The 17,946-nt window shown below is 37.9% G+C and overlaps 1 protein-coding gene across 3 annotated transcripts in view; it reads right to left on the bottom strand.

The window, feature by feature from the left end:
• SLC25A14 (solute carrier family 25 member 14) overlaps positions 1-17,581 on the bottom strand; it is a 35,899-nt gene extending 18,318 nt beyond the window's left edge. For all 3 annotated transcript variants that reach the window (XM_024739577.1, XM_024739578.1, XM_024739579.1), the window contains exons 1-6: positions 17,527-17,581; positions 12,524-12,617; positions 10,229-10,376; positions 7,943-8,037; positions 6,460-6,545; positions 3,089-3,184 (exon numbers count right to left, since the gene is read on the bottom strand). In XM_024739577.1, the coding sequence (XP_024595345.1) occupies positions 3,089-3,184; positions 6,460-6,545; positions 7,943-8,037; positions 10,229-10,376; positions 12,524-12,587 (489 nt within the window). In that variant the 5' untranslated portion in view covers positions 12,588-12,617; positions 17,527-17,581. The remainder of the gene's footprint in view (positions 1-3,088; positions 3,185-6,459; positions 6,546-7,942; positions 8,038-10,228; positions 10,377-12,523; positions 12,618-17,526) is intronic.
• Positions 17,582-17,946: the final 365 nt, after the last annotated feature.

The raw sequence follows: 17,946 nt of genomic DNA, 5'->3' as shown, positions 1-17,946 counted from the left end.
ATTTATAAAGTGGAAGTGATGTAGCTGTGCTGTCATCAGGAGATGTTTGATTCTGCTGATCAGGCTGGCTGGCCCAGCAGTACCTTCCTCTCTGATCCTTCCACCTGCTCAACTCTGTTAGAAGATGGCCTCAGAAGACTAATTTGGTGAACCGTAAGGCCCCACGGGCTGAATTCAGGTCACAGACATGTTTTGTGTGGCCTACACAGTGTTTCTTGAAAGGCTGAATTAGCTGTCAACATAAAACAAAAACAAAACCACAGGAATGGATATTTCACACAGGAATGCAAATTTCCAGCTTCTCTTGAAAGCCCAGAAAATTTGGCCACACTGGATTCACGTGGTGTACGACAGCAATGAACAGGGCAAGTGCTCTCCTGTTCACTACTCTACTGTCTGTCCAACTCTGACCTAAGTGCCAGTTACTCTTTATTACTGTACTCCTGTTGTTATTTCTTACAATGGAGTTTGGAAGAAAGTGAAGTGTTTCCAGTGAAAGTGAAATGTTTCCAGTACCTATGTTACAATCAAAGCAGGAAAACAAAATACAGACATGTGTTTGAAGAAAAATGTAAACATATTTCCTTGTTGAAATGAAAAAAAGATTCCCATATTTTAATATGTAAATAATACATGTCTGTGTCAAAAGAATACATAACACAATATACTTCACTTCTCCTTACATGCCTGGATGAAGTAAGTAGCCTGGATCATAAAAGTAGCTATGTCCAGTTCCTCAAAAAATTAAACATAGAATTACCATACAATCCAGCAATCCTACTTTTGGGTATATACACAAAAGAATTGACATCAGTCTTGAAGAGGTATCTGCACATCCATGTTCACAGCAGCATTATTCACAAGAGTCAAGATACAGAAACAAACTAAATGTCCATTAATGTATGAATGGATTAACAAAATGTAGTATACGCATATAATGGAATGTTATTCAGCCTTAAAAAGGAAATTCTGACACATGTGACAACATGAATGAACCTTGAGGACATTATGCTAAGTAAGGACATTATGCTAAGAAATAAGCCAGTAATAAAAAGACAAACTGTATGATTCCACTTATATGAGGTACCCAGAACCATCAAATTCATAGAGAGATAATAAAAGGCTGGTGGCCAGGGGCTAAGGGAAGAGGAAACACGGAGTTGTTGTTTAATGGGTACAGAGTTCCAGTTTTGCAGGATGAAAAGAATTCTGGAGACTGATTGTACAAAAATGTGATATTTTATATGTATTTTAACACAATTAAAAGATTATTTTTAATTAAAAACAAAGTAGCTATGTTCCCCTGACAAAATCTCCAATTATTGTTCTGTCTTTGTCTTTTCCTTAGCCTTAGTTTGTGAAAAAAGTTCTAGTTAGTTCCATTTTCTGGTTTTAAATTAGACTAATCAAGAAAGTGTACCTTGGAACTTCCCTGGCAGTCCAGTGGTTAAGACGCCACACTTCCACTGCAGGGGCGCGGGTTCGATCCCTGGTCAGGGAACTAAGATCCCGCACGCCGTGCAGTGTGGCAAAAGAAAGAAAGAAAGGAAGGAAGGAAGGAAGAGGAAAAGAAAGTGTACCTCCAAGTGCTTTTTATCAAAAAGCAAACGTCAAGGATCATTAACGGATGCTAAGATCATTTGGTGAAAGGTCATTAAGTAATAGGATATATGCACGTTGTTAGAATATTACCCTACAAATTACTTGCTAATTGCAAAGGGGGAAAAAAAACGTATCTTTTACTATGATAAGACCTTGTAGGGATCATCTTAACAAGTAAACGAACTTGGCATCACCAATTTTGGGACAAACTAACATTTTGTGTCTCTTGCTGTGATGCATATGAAATAGTGTCATCTATGAAGTTCTCTTACCAGAAATGTTTAACATGCATCTAATCAAGCCAACAGATCTAACTTCTAGCTTACAGGAAATACAGGGGAAATGCAAGGAAACATTTTATATAAGAAAACTGACCTGACCTCATCAATAAAGGAAATTTGAATATGGACTAGGTATTAGATATTAGGGACTTATTAATTTTCTTAGGTGTGACAATGGTATTGTTATTATGTAGGAGAATGTCCTTATTCTTAGGAGATGCATAATGAAGTACTTAGGGGAGTAAAACGATGTCTGCAACTTCCTTTCAAATAGTTTAGGAAAAAAAGGAAAGAGAGAGACTCATTAGATATTTAAACAAAAAAAAAGAGTGTGCACGTGTGTGTGTGTGTGTGTGTGTGTGTGTGTGTGTGTGTATGGGTATGTGTGTGCATGTGTGTATATACATAAGTAGATAAAGCAAATAGGGCCAAACTTTGAGTCATTTAATCCAGCTATGTAGGTGTTCATTGTTCTGTTTTTCCAACTTGTCTGTATGTTTGAAAATGTTTATAGTAAGTAGTTAGGGAACATTATAAAGAAATAATAAAAGCAAAGCTCTCTCTTTTAAGAGTCTATTAATGGATTTCCCATTCTACTCTCTACTACTAGTAGTCTTATTTAATATTACAATCCTAAGTGATTAAAACGATAAAAAAGTTACAGGAACAAAAATATTTTAAAAAGTATAGATAGAAGACTGGAACATAATACGACAAAATGTTAACAGTGATATCTCTAGCTAGTGGGACTACTGGATATTTTTATCTTTTATATACTTTCTCAACATTTTATAGTATATCTTTTACCTTTTGTAATGTTAAAAAAGTTGTTTTAGGCAATAACTTTTGATCATAAACACTACAGAGACTACCATAAACATACATTGCTGTGTTAATACAAAACTGGCAAAAATATAGATTGAAAAGTTAAACTCACTGTGAATTTGAACAAACCAAAATGGCTATCTCAAACAATATAACTTCTCTCACACATACAATCCCCAAACATTAAGCAGAAATAAAGACGACTGATAAGTTTTGGTCCTTTCATAGCTGATAAGGAGCTTCTTACCTTATTTTTTAGGTTACCAAGAATCTTACATAGTATAAGGTGACAATTCACAATTTTATGGCTTTATATAAAAGGTAATTTTTGCAAATTCTAGCAACTGTGTAAAGAATAATACCAAGAAAAGAGTACTCACCCTCCACAGACCCCTGGTACCTTCTTGTTGGTATATATCAATGAAGCTGCCAATCATGCTGCCTTGGAACAAGCTTCCTTGAGCCTGCATTCGAATCTAAAATCAGAAGAGGTGAACATTTTATTTTGACAGAGAACCAAAATGAGATGTTTCACTCATTTAAAATGAAAAAAAACAGTATTTGGGAATTAAAAATCAGCTTACTATTATGATGAAATTAATGACTTAAGCTACATATAGAAAGAATGTAATTTGTGTCAAAGTATATCTTATAAAGACGATTTTTATCAGCCTCACATTCCTCATACTAAGTCCATCATTTCTGGAGTTGGAAGAAACTTTGGGGAAAAGAAAGAATGAGTACTCTGTAGGGGTAGAAAATAATCCATTTAAACTACGATTAGTTTAGTGAAAAACTATAAACAACCTGTATGTCCAAAAATAACAACAAAGGATTAGCTGCATAAACTATGATACATCCATTTAAGGGAATACTATGCAGCCATAAAATTTTATTGTAGAATAATATTTGTGGATATTGGAAAATGTCAACAATTAATTGCTAAATAGAAAAAGCAGGTTGCAAAGCAGTATGTATGGTATATCATTTTTATCAAAAACATGTAGACTTAAAAATAACCATATGTTCAACAAAGAGACTGACTGAACATACACACCCAAATGTTGACAGTGGCTTACGTCTAAGTGATGAAGCTCCAAGTGGGCACTTTTCTCTTTTGTGTTTTTTTCTGCCTTCCACTTTTTACTACATTGAACATGCATTGCTTATTGAAGTATAAAAAGCAGGAAAAAAGTTTAAAAATATAATTTAATGCTTACAAGACCTTAAATTGAGTTTTACTTGTAAAAAGCATGACACTGTATTCTGCAAAGTAGCCTTTGAGAGGCACAAGAAAGGAGATACAGCATTAAAAGGCCATGTAAAAGATTTGGTACAATTTCCACCAAATGCACATATAGATCATAGTAGTCAGTCACTAAGTACTAGTGGCCCAAATGTAGGCCTGATTTTCATGAAGCACAACTCTAGGTTTTAATAAATGCTCTTGGTAAATCATGTTACAGCAGCATGTTTTTATGTGGAAAGTCAACTGCTACTACTAAGAGTTTTGAAATAAAACCTAAACCAAATTAAAATGGAATAGGAACTATCACAAAGACAAATTGAAACCACAAATATCCTATGGTAAGTAGAAGACTTCTTTATGCAGGTGATTCCTGACCAGGGCTGGGATGAGGGTGAGGCAAGTGTGGCACCTTCCTCAGGCACAAAATGTAGTGGGGGGGGGGGGTTGTAAAAAACCTCAGTAATCCAGATAAATAATATCTTACTGTGATATTTTTAAAAATCAAAATTAATACACAAAAACCCATGATGAACCAAGTATCAAAACTGTAATTAAAGACAGATCCAACAGGGCAGGATTAGAGTGAGTGAGATGGATTGTACAAAATATTGCTATTTTGTTCATGAATTTTTCACATTCATTTTAATTTTTGAAAAATATTGCATAAAAATGTTATTTCTCTTGATTATTGAGTTTTTTGGCACACCCTTACATTTTGCACCCAAGGGGAGTATCTCCCTTGTCCTAGTCTTGGCCCTGTTCCTGAGCAGTCTTGAAGGATAAATTCATGAGGAAAGGGGGAAAAGGCATTGCAGGCAAAAAGAGAACTACATGCACAAAGGCAAGGAAGTGGCACGTAGTTCAGAGAAAGATCTATTCAAGAATAAATGAAAGGATTAAACAGCCCAACTGTGATTATAACTCCTATATAGGATTGTGACTACCCCCAACCCTCCACATCCCAGCACCACTCACCACTCAGCCCTACCTAAGGATATGAAAGGAAAAGGGAGATTGTAGCATTGGTCAATGGTTGTAATTGTACCAGACAGGTCAGAGCAACAGGAAGTTGAAGTGAATCACTTATATGATTAAGTTTAGGACCCTGATGGATAACGAAGGAAGTTTTAGGGAATCAACTATTATTGTTCTTGAAAAGCACATTCTAATCAGTGCAATTATATTGCACATATTTTAGAGTTTTAGGATATAGTCAATTATCTTCAAAATACTTGTTCTGTAAATCTGAAGTGATATAAAAATTCTGTAGCTAAAGTATTCTCAATTTAACCCAGAAATGTCATTTCATATCATTTCTTCATCAACCACCACTGGTTTCTTTCATGTGTGTTGTTTTTCAAGTCACTCTCTCGGTTCTCAAAACTCTGAATCACAATAGATCTCCCCTCCACCAACCTAGCCACTTGTGGTTTCAAATAAATAAAACATATGTTCTCTTACTCTTTTTTCTCACATTCCCCCTAAAATGATTTTTAAAAACTTGGGATCCTCTTACACATTTTAATCATATATTTAGTGCTTTTAATTATCATAAGTGTAAATGAGTTAATAAGTAAAAAAGTTAACGATATTATCTCAAAAATAAGATTGCTATTATTAGATTAAGTTAGATTATTAGATTAAATAAGATATAGATTGATATCATTGATATTATTAAATAAATGTTTCATTCTGAATTTTGATAAAATCTGAAAGAAATTCAATCACGTTGTAAAAAAACTCAGCACCACTAACCTATACTGTTCTGGTTCTGAATTCAGAATATCTCTAATAGGCCAAAATATATCATTTTAAAGCCAAATCTCATTCTTAATAGAAATATGGATAAGACAGGAAAAGATAGCGACATTATAGATTTACAGTATTTCAATTAGTTATTAAAGGAGGCTTCTCTAAAAACTGTATTTCACTTTATCCCTTTGTCTGATACTCCAGGTTACACCACAGGTCAATATACCATACTGTGATTTGGAATGGGTGGGGGAATGTGCCTTTCTTTTGTAAAGTGGGGCAAGGGCTGTTCTAAACACAAGCTCATTTTCAGATCAGTTTTTGAGAAGGGTACAAAGAAAGTAAGGGATCTGGAAATTGATTCCCTTCAAATTGCATAGCCCACCCCAAAAAATTGCATAGCCCCCTTGGAAAGAACCTATAAAGGTTTGCATACTCTAGTTTGAAGACCAATGGATTAATGCACATCATAATAAACCGACTACTATTTATTAAGCATCAACTACCTACCAAGTACAATGATAACGGTTTACATATATTATCTTTAATCCTTAACAACCCTATGCAATACATACTGAATTATCTTCATTTTACAAATGAAGAAACTGAGGCTTAAAGCAGTTAAGTGATTTGCCCAAGGTTTTACAGCTGGCAAGTGACGGAGTGGGGATCTGAGCCCAAATCTGACTCAAAGCTCATGCTCTTTTCGTGTCACACTGCATACATCCAACGCTGCCAGACTTCTCTTACCTTTAGCACATCGGTGGGATTGGCTATAGTGGAAGATATCACTCCTGACACTACCCCACATATCATATTAATTAAAAGAGTTTCATCTGTAAAAATGAACAAAAAAAAGAAAGGTCTGCTTGTAAGAGGTACCAGTTTCTGAGAACAGAGTGCTGAGCTATCAGAAAAAGGGAACCATGTCAGAGAACTGACTACAGAAATGAACCACAAAGCTTATGAAAATAAAGAAACTCAAATATTTCTAGGTTCCAAATCAGTACTGAAACATATAAAATTAAAATAGATATTTCTAAAACACACTGGAATATATCCTATTATTCTGTATAACTGCCAATATTCCATATAAATTCAGAATGTGCTATTTCTCCTTCAATCATTTCAAACATCTAAAGAAAAAAATTTTTAAGTCTTTTTCTGGAGAATCATCAACTCTAAAGACTCAGGAACCGAATGTTAAAGGATAAAATCTTATGTCTAATAGGAAAAAAAGTACCTAAATATTAATTTTAATTGGCCATATTATCTACTAGCCTCTATTTATTGACAGAAGATTTCTGTAGTTAAATGTGGCAAAACTAGTCATTTGGAACTAAATCCTCTCAGCTAGAAAAAAGAACAAAGAAACCACAGAGCATATTGTTCTAAAATTCAATCTTCACCATGCCTCCTCACCATAGCGAGCCTACAAGTTAAAAACTAGGTAAACCAGGCTTCCCTGGTGGTGCAGTGGTTGAGAGTCCGCCTGCCGATGCAGGGCACACGGGTTCGTGTCCCGGTCTGGGAAGATCCCACATGCCGCGGAGCGGCTGGGCCCGTGAGCCATGGCCGCTGAGCCTGCGCGTCCGGAGCCTGTGCTCCACAACGGGAGAGGCCACGACAGTGAGAGGCCCGCGTACCGCAAAAAGGCTCCAGAAAAAGTTGACTTAGACAATAAAGCAATTCAAAGGACATTACCAACCGAAAAGCTCTCCAGCTGTCCCCAACTATGCAACAGCCTCAGGCCTGTAGTAAAATAACCATTTTAGTATAGTATCCAGCTGAAAAAGCTACAGCAGCAAATAGAGACATATGGTAATGCTGAATGTGGGTTACGGTGGCCATATTTTGTATATATATAAAACTACTCTACCTGACCAAAGCTTATCAAAACCCACAGCTAGAGGATTCCTTATAGTTGAAGTCCTCTTGTAGATGAGGACAGCATTAATTTTCCCAACAAGTTTGTTCCATGTTCTCTCTGTGATGACCAGAAGCCTTTTTTTGTTCGTTTGATAGGAAAAGGGACAAACTTGAAGAGCAGGTCCCTCTAACCTTATACATCACCTCTGCAAGGATTAATCCCAAATCAGTACAAGCTTATTTTGTCCTTGCAATGACTGCTACCCATTCTCAGGCACCCTGTGATGAACACTTCTCATTAAGCATGATTTCAACAATCCCTTTGAGTGTTACCTTAAAAGAGAATAAGGAGTCTTATACTGACCTTCTAAACGTTCTACAAATAATCTCTTCAAGCTCTGGTAAATGCCAATTTTAATGGTGCCATATGATGCCTGTCTTAGTAAAGCAGGAGCGATTCTGCCAGAAAGAAGGAAAGAAAAAGAAAGTCAGTTATACTTAACATGCACTCACAGATTATACATATCTAGACAGCCTACTCACTTCCATCACCCCCCTCATTCCATAAAAACAGCAAAATATGCATTTTTTTCAAGCACCCATGGATTCATCAAGAGAGTGCATCTAGGTCATGAAACAAACCTCAAAAATTTAAAATAATTGAAATCATATAGAATATGTTCTCTGACCATAATGGAATTAAGCTGGAAATCAATAAGGAAAATCCACAAACACTTGGAAATTAAATGATACTTCTAAACAATCTATGGGTGACATGGGTGTATGTTTTAAATACATAGAATTGAATGAAAATGAAAGTTCAACCTATTAAAATATGTGGGATGCAACCAAAGCAGTGCTGAGAGAGAAATTTATAGCACAAAATGCTTACATTAGAAAAGAGGGAAAGTCTCAAAATAATCAATAATTTAAGTTCCTACCCTCAAGAAACTAGAAAAAAGAAGAGCAAAATGAATCCAAAGCAAGCAGAAGGAAGTAAATAATAAAGAGCATAAATTAATAAACTTGAAAACAGGAAAATAAAGAAAAATCAATGAAACAAAGTTATTTTGGAAAAAAATCAATAAAACTAATAAAACTCTAGCAAGGGTCCCAGTAGTAAAAAGAGAAATGTCACCAAAAGGAATAAAACGGGGAATAGCACTACAATTCTGCAGTCATTAAAAGAATAATAAAGGAATACTATAAACAACCTTATGCTCATAAATTCAACAACTTAGAAGAAATGGACTAATTCCTTGCAAACTACAAACTACCAAAACTCGATCAAGATGAAATAGATAAAAAAAAAAAAAAAAGATGAAATAGATAATCTGAATAATCTCATAATCATTAAAATTTTTAATTTATAATTTAAAAGTTCCCAAAAAGGAACTCTCCAGGCCCACCCAGATCATTTCACTGGGGAGTTCTACCAAATATTTAATAAATGAATGCCAATCTTACACAATCTCTTCCAGAAAACAGAAGAGGGAACACTTCCCAACTCATTTTATGAAGCTAGTATTACCCTGCTAACAAAACCAAAAAAACAGTACAGAAAAGGAAAACTAACTACAAGCCAATATCTCTCATGAACTTAGATGCAAAACTCCTTAACAAAATATCAGCATATTGAATCCAGTAATGTAGAAAAAGTATACACCATTACCCACTTCATAGATTTTTTTTAAATCAACCTTACTTCCTAGCAGATGCAGATATATCTTCAATCCTATCAAGGAGGTACCAGAGCCAAGATTTCACCCTATTTAAGTTCTGCTTATAAACTGGAGACATTCTCACTCATACCTCCTTTGAGATTCTTCCAAACTGCAGAAGTATACTTTAGCTGTTATAAATAGAAAGACAGCAGCAGCTCAAACAGTTAAGATTTTAAAATGATGACAAAACATGCATATTTCTGACTTTATTGCTTGCTATCTGAAAAAAATAATCTTGTGATCATCTGTGCTGATAAAAGAACAAGGTGAAACAGATGATCCATGATTCACTTGCTTAAGGATGTAGTACTTGATTTTTTCCCCCAAGTAAACTATCTTTGAAATTAAGGCTAACGTAAGTTAATAATAAAACTGATATCCATTCTCTGAGCAATAAATTGGTACCCTAGATACAGGAGTGGACTAGTAAATTGGCAGCAGATAAACAACACACTGGACAATAAACCACCGACATATGAATAACCAAAAGATGAACCCCCCAAAAAAATGATGGGTCTCCCGCTCTTTCATTCTGCATTTTCTATTTAAACTGCCAGAATAGTATTTCTTTAAAGAGGAAAAATTGTTTTACAAGTCAGTATTTGGCAACTCAGGAAGATTATCACAGAAATATATACTGCGAATTGGTGCCGCTATTCACAGTGGCTATGGATGACTCTCAGGAAAACAGGAAAAAGCCAATGCTGCAATGAGATATCCATTTTAAAATGTATCGCTTATAGCCAAATGAACACAAGATCCAAAGCTCAAGATTTACAAGCAAGTGAAATATAAACTGGCACATCAATATTGAATTATAAGTTGAAATGGTGAATATAAAGGGCACAAACTAACAGACAGCTGAAATACATGGCTTCTCAAAAAAGTATTTCTATTCGTGACGTAAGGAAAGAGTCCAGTCTCACCCTGAATACAGAGCCAATACACCTTCTTCCTTATAGATTCGGAACAAGGCATGAAACATTCCTCGGTATTTTATCTCTTTGAAGCGGACATCAATACTTTGGCCTTGAACTTGAAGTCGCGTTTTGGTCAAGTCCACAGGGAAAGTTCCTGTGAAGGAACACACTCATTTATAAGTTTTTCCAAAGAATCACAGTTAAGTTTTGGATGAATTTAAGCCAATGGTAATTTTTAAAACATAAGACAAAGTTCTTTTTCTAACACCTAGGTCTCTACTTAAATATCACTATCAGAGGACAAGAGTTGTATGTGATAAAGTGAAATGTACTATATCTAGGCAGCAGGATTTGACCCACAGTATAACTGAAACTGTGATATAATAAAGTGCTTTAGGATAGTCCTAATACACTATAAATGCAAAATACGTAAATGTTTTAATTTCATCTGTTAACATACAATCTGACATTTATCTGTCTCTTCCTTCTGCCCCCCTCCCACCTCAAGTCTCCCTACTTCTCCCTCATAAAATCTCCCCAAATCTTCACCAAGAAGATAGGAAAGCATGGGATTGCTGCTCCACATACTCTTAAATACTATTACAAAGTTTTGTGGGTTTTTTCTTTTATCTGTCTATGAGAAATAGTTTTCTAGTATTATGAAAGATAATGGCAAAGTCCTATTTGGCCTACTCATCTGGGTTCCTTAGGTAATTCAGGACTAACACCAGCACAGTGCTGAGTGGGAAATTTTCTTTAACCAAACTTCTTTCTCTTATTATATCAACACAGAGAAGTGGTCATTACATTGGCAAAATATATTTCAAGGACTATTTCAAGGTCTAAAACTAACAAGATGCAGCTCTGGTCACTGATGACCTTGATACCATAACACCAGACAATATGCCAAGAAAGTCAATAAAAACTAGTGGATTGGGGTCACTTATGAACAGTTTAGGAAAGAAAATTTGGAAGATGAAAAAACACAATCTAAAAGTATTTCAAAATTAAAATCAAATAGAAAAGAATCTGGTTTGATCTTGGTCAATCTTCTTCTAAATTGGGAAAGAGGTTTGAAAAAAGGAAATCTGAATACTTACTAAGAAATTTATAAACAACTGAGCACAAAGAAAGGCCACTTGTATAAGAATATAACAGAAACCCCTATCTTATCTAACTCCCTCTATATTTTCATGTATGTTTCCTAAGCATAGCAAATTAACAAATAATTAAACTATCAAAACAGCTTCCTAAAATTGACTTTTCTTAACTTCACTTGCCATACCGTCTGTAGTGCTTTTTTTCTTTAAGGTGTACATCTTTTTTTTTTTAACATCTTTATTGGAGTATAATTGCTTTACAATGGTGTGTTAGCTTCTGCTGTATAACAAAGTGAATCAGCTGTATGTATACATATATCCCCATATCTCTCCCTTCTTGCATCTCCCTCCCACCCTCCCTATCCCACCCTTCTAGGTGGTCACAAAGCACAGAGCTGATCTCCCTGTGCTCTGAGGCTGCTTCCCACTAGCTATCTATTTGACATTTGGTAGTGTATATATGTCCATGCCACTCTCTCACTTCATCCCAGCTTACACTTCCCCCTCCCCGTGTCCTCAAGTCCATTCTCTACATCTGCATCTTTATTCCTGTCCTGCCCCTAGGTTCATCAGAACCATTTTTTTTTAGATTCCATATATATAAATAAAATAGTACTTGATAGCTTTGAGACAACAGTTTTTAAAACAAATAGGGCGGGACTTCCCTGATGGTCCAGTGGTTGAGACTCTGCGCTCCCAATGCAGGGGGCCCAGGTTCGACCCCTGGTCAGGGAACTAGATCCTGCATGCTGCAACTAAAAGATCCTGCATGCCACAACTAAAGATCCCACATGCCGCACAAAGATCCAGCACGCGGCAACGAAGGTCCTGCATGCTCCAACGAAGGCCCGGTGCAGCCAAATAAATAAATAAATATATATTTTTAAAGTACATTACTTTCTTATGATAATTTTTTTTTTAAATAGGGCAAGCAGGCTTCCCTGGTGGCACAGTGGTTGAGAGTCCGCCTGCCGATGCAGGGGACGCGGGTTCGTGCCCCAGTCCGGGAAGGTCCCACATGCCGCGGAGTGGCTGGGCCCGTGAGCCATGGCCACTGAGCCTACGCGTCCGGAGCCTGTGCTCTGCAACGGGAGAGGCCACAACAGTGAGAGGCCCACGTACCGCAAAAAAAAACAAGAAACAAATAACACTACCATATCTATACCCTAAGGAGCAGGTTTCTCAGTTTTCACTTTCTTACCAAACTCAGCAACAATAGAGGCAAGGCCGCCATATACGAAGGGTTTCCAATTCAGACCAGACATCTCATGGCTTACAGTGGCACTTTTCTGGTGCTAAAAGTAAACACAAATCAGAACAAGGCACAAGAGTGAGGAGCATCTGTTAGTATATGATCACATAATTTATATCAACAAAATTTGCAAATAAAACAAATGTAGAGAAAAAACCCTACCAGGTGGAATGACAAAAAAATGAAGGCTCCTGTTTTATGCGATGATCATGAGTGTGTTCTTTACTGCCATTCTGTAGAGGTAAGTGTTCGATTCACTCAAATATCAACCTGTGCCCTTCACGTTCTCTAGTTTCTTTAATGCTATTCCCATCCCCACCCAAAGAAGAGGTTTCATTCCATCCAGCACACCCAACTTAGACATCCAACTAGACAATTACAAGTGAAGGAGCCTGGACTTTAAATTATATAGGCTGAGGCATCTCATAAAAGCAGTTCATGGTATTCAGTTAGCTTGATTCAGGTGCAAGGCAGACTGACACCACTACCCTCTCATATTCTTAGTCCTCTCATCTCTCCACTAAATTTTAGGGTTTTATTTCATCTAGCTACTTTCCAGCTACACACAACCTCCCCCCACTAGGCCCAGGGTAAGTTAAGCACATTTTCACCTTCCTTCTGGTTCCCAGAGGAATGACGGCAATATGGATGATGTCTCTCCTCTCTCTGACATTTAACATACATCCATCTAATGAATCTCCTTTTCCCTGGCCTTTTAAAGCACATACATACAAATATTGTTTTTCTTTGATGTTTGGGTTCTTTAACAATGTATACTACTCCCTATCCCCCTCACCTCCTTCCCCATCCCGCCCCCATTAGACCTGTCACCCTCAATATTTTCAGCCTTTTTTTCCGGCCACTCCCAGCTATTTCCCTCTTGGATTTTATTTTTTCCACAGTTCTGCCTCCTAAATCAGTGGTTTTCAAATTTCAATGTGCACCAGAATCATCTAGAAGGCAGATTAAAACATTGACTGCTGGGCCTTACCCTCAGAGTTTCTGATTGGTGGTCTGGGTCTGGCGTGAGAATTTGCAAATTTGCAAATAATGCTGATGCTTCCACGCTTTAAGAACTACTACTCTAGGCATTGCCTACTAAGTCCTGGTCCAGCTGGAAGCAATCTATTTTCTGAGGATGGATTCTCAGATTTCTTTTAAATATTCCTTTTTCAGATCTTCATGGTATGCATACTATTGAATTTCAAAAGCAACTTCAAGTGGTTTACAGTCAGGAATGAAGACTCTAAAGTCAGACTTGCCTAGGTTTAAATCCTGACACCACCACTTATTAGTTCTGTGACCTTGGGCAAGTTATTTAACCACTGTGCGCCTGAGTTTTCTGAACTGTAAAATGGGAATAATAATAAATACTATATTATAGGGTTGTTGTGAAAATTAAATAATATATGTAAAACACTTAGAAAAGTACCCGGCACCTAGTTCAACTATTAGCTATTATCATTATTACATTTTTGAATAGTTAAGTACTCAAATATACATTTTAACAGATAATACTTACTGCCCACCTCCCCTACTGCCCAATCTGGGGTTAGCACCATTGAATCACAGTCTCTTTTTATGGAAGACAAGGTTTTGTTTCCTTTCCACATAAGGAATTCTCTGTAACTAAGCACAGAAGAACAATTTTCCAGAGAGGATAGCTAACATGCAGACAAATGCTTTAGAGGCCAGAAAAATAATTATGGAAACTTCCTTTCAAACATAGTATGATCAGCCAGTCCATCTGACAGAGTCTGCAGTAGAAAACTCTTTTGGAGGAAAACTGTTGAAAATAATTCTAAAAAGCAAAGCAGCAATAAGCAATTCAATCACCAGCTGCAGCTTGAGATAAGTCTTGAGTACCAAATACTACCTTATCAACATTTTCAGCTATGCCCATATTTTAAGATTACAACTGATAGTAAAACATGACACAAATGATGAGAGGGTAGGCATGGAAAAGCAAGGACCATGGCATATCCCTTCTCTAAGTTGGGGCAAGGTGGAATGCCCTTTCCATTCACCAATTTAGAGATTGCCCAAAACAATCAAACATTTCAAATGGCTGCTATACTTGTCTCCAACACTTTCTCTTTATAACTTCCTTCAACTCTTTTCATCGCAGAAGAAGCCTGACTTGACTACCTGCTACCCAGCCTTTTAATAAAGAAGATGTGCTCAGGGTTCAGGGAGCAATAATAAAGCAATTAAAGGCAGGGGGCAAAGCCACAGCAGGGACCAGAAAGACCAGTCACAATCTCAGGTCCGTTAGCCCAGTGGTTCTTTAATGAAAATGTTCACGATTCTGGCTTGAACTAAAGAAAATAAGGGCACCTAGTGCCTTTTATTTCAGCTAAATGTATTTAATGTAAAGGACTATTAGAAGATCATGTTCTTCCTACTCCTGGAGCATTTTTTAAAAATCACATTTCTTGTATGAAATGTATTAGTAGTTGGTAGCTGATATTGTTTAGTGTTCTTATTTGGCAAAATAAGACTGGCTACCCTACTTTGCGCTCATTTTTGTCATTCTCTATATTACACTTCAATTACTACAGCTGAAAATTTCAGTCACTTTTGTAGGGGCCATATCACACTACTGAATCACTCAAATGTCAGCTAAAACCTTTTACATAAGGCTGTATATATGCATGCATGTTATGTCACAGCTATTCCACAGCTGTAAAATGCTCTTTTGAGCCTTCATTTATCCCTTATATATCTTAAATCTCAGGCATACAAATAATGACTAGGATGAGGTTTATCTTCTGGTTGCCCCATGTTATTTTCTCTCTTAACTAGGTAAGATCCCTGAAGGCCGACACCATGTCTCACAGTACTTTTTATAACCCCTACAATAGCTGGCACAGAACTGGGTACACGTCCATTATTGATAAATACTTGGTTGGTTCCAGTGTGATGTCCTTTATGCATGTATACAGCCTGTATGTAAAAGGTTACAGGGAAAATTTGAAAGTTAACTTACTGGACCTGACCAATGCTACACACTGTACACGACATTTTGCTGGTCCTCAGAGATTCTCTCCCTACTAATTCTCTCCCCTGGCTTTTGTTGCAGAGAATTACTTGTGTAAAATACCCCAAGCACTCTAAAAATGATTTTGACTTGTGGGGGCTATCCCCAGATATGGGTAAAAGAAAAGAGTCATACCTGAGTTGAAGTAGAAATATAGTACCTTAAGTATTTTTATCTTGTTAAGAAGCCAATGAAAAATGTCTTCAAAATGCAGACATGTATTCTGAAGTCTGACTAAGGGAAATCTTATAGCCTAAAGAGTGAGAAGAATATCTAGAACACGAATTACATAACCCTGTTACACTACTCCAAAGATCTGGTCAGAAAAATGCAGGTGCCTTTCTTGCTTTCTCCTTTAAGGAAGAGTAAGCGTTAGAGATTCTCAGCTTCAGGAGGTAATAATGGAGAGTCAAGCAAATGTTTATTGAAGGCATACTAAATGCCCAAATGTGCTATGGGTATAAACGTGATGTTTAAAACAAACACAAACACACACACACACACACAGACACAACATATGTTCTAACACCATGACAATATTTATGTTTCCTGGATAATTAAGGAGATGGGTGTGGGGATAAAAGTTGTATGAAATACAGTTCTTGCCTTTCAAGAGCTTATAAACTGGTGGAAGAAATCAGAGTAGTTCATTAAAGAAAAAAATAAGTGCCAAACTATGTAGCACAAACTATAAGAGCAGGAGAAGCATGGAAAATGAGACAATCCGCGTGGGCTTGAATAATTTGAAAAGGCTTATGGAGATGAGAGAACTTAAAGTGGGCCTTGACAGAGGGCAGGTAGAATCTCAACAGGTATAGGTAAGGAGAGGGTGTAGGGAGGAGAACAGGACGGATAGATACAAATGTGGGGAAAAACACAGCATGTGGAGGCAAGCATCAGTATGGTTTGACTCAGAAGGAAGAGTGCAATCTAACTGGAACAGAGAATTATTTTATCTAACTGAAACAATATCAGACAAAAAGTATGATAAGGAACAGGTTAAGTTGAAAGTCCTGAAACCAAAGTGTGTGTGGCAGGGTGGGAGGGATACTGTAAATTTTTGAATAGGGAAGTGACTTGAAGAAATCTACCACATTAATTAGCCTACTAGGGCTGCAGCCAAGCAGTGGATTACAAACAGGAGAGGCAGGGAAACTAGCTTAGGATGGTGTGAAGTAAAGCAGACAAGATGTTTGTTGGCAGTGAGGTTAGAGATAAACTTCTAAAATAGAGACACAAAGGAACTTGATGATGTAGGGAATGAAGGGGAGGGAAGAGTTCATGATGACTTGAAGCATCCCCAGCCTGAAAAAAACAAGGAAACACTGACAGAACACTACAAATGTCCCTGCTGTTACCTTGTCTGAGAAACTAATTCATGTTAATAATGGCTGTCATCCCAATTAGTTAGCTGAACTGCATTTTAATAGATGCCTTCAATGCCTTGACCTCAAGGAGTGGCAGGGGGTAGAAACTGAAGGGGAGCATCTTTCAACAGCATCCGTCACACTAATACAATGGAGGTGTTTGCTTACTCCGCTTACAATCACGGCCGCCGTTGCAAACTTCACCCTTAGAAAAATTAGGATTATTCCGGGAAAGATACCCATTCACCCTCTGGGTAGCAGGATCTTGCCAGTTCCTCAGCTGTCAGAGCGAGTTCGTGGAGAGAAGGGAGGCGCCTGAAGGAGGCGGCCTCCCTGGGGGGTCGAGGAAGCAGGGTTCAATCGAAGAAGTAAAACCACCGATGCCAGAAGAGTGAAAGACAGGGAAGGGACTCAGCTGAGGGGAGAGAGAGACCAAAGGACCGTTAAGCCCCTCCCAGGCCGGGAACCAGGCCAGCCCGGCCCCGCGCGGCCTGGCGCGGCCCAGCCCCGCTCCCCAGCCTTGAAGCCCAGGAGCTCCCCCTCACCTGCTCGGGCTCATCGGACGACTGGGAAGACGAGGCTCCCACAGTCGGAAGCGCCCCTGCAACGCCAACCCGGAAGTATTGGTACCAACGGAAGTAACCAAGTCGTCGCTTCGGCAACGGTGGTACAGCCATCCCAACTCCGCCCCCTCCGAGCCTAAAAGAGAAGGCGCGAAATAGGAGGCGGAAATGACAAGGGTCTTAACGGAGGAGTCGGGCAGGCTGCAGGCGCAAAGGCCCAGACGGGGCAACCTGACTCTAGGGAGGTGCAGGTAGAGGAGGCTAAGACATGAGAAATTTGGCAGCTTCTGCAGCTAACGTGGGTGGAGTGATGTCGGCCCGTCACCGCATCACCACCCACCTCGCGCGTACAAGGACTAGGGAAAGAAAGGGCTGGGTACGAGGGGCGGAGCCAGCAGAGTG

The sequence above is a fragment of the Neophocaena asiaeorientalis genome, unplaced genomic scaffold (genome assembly GCF_003031525.2).
Source record: "Neophocaena asiaeorientalis asiaeorientalis breed wild unplaced genomic scaffold, Neophocaena_asiaeorientalis_V1.1 scaffold493, whole genome shotgun sequence".
Lineage (NCBI taxonomy): Eukaryota > Metazoa > Chordata > Mammalia > Artiodactyla > Phocoenidae > Neophocaena > Neophocaena asiaeorientalis.
The sequence above is the reverse complement of the archived record's forward strand: the minus strand, read 5'-3'. Positions and strand labels throughout refer to the sequence as shown.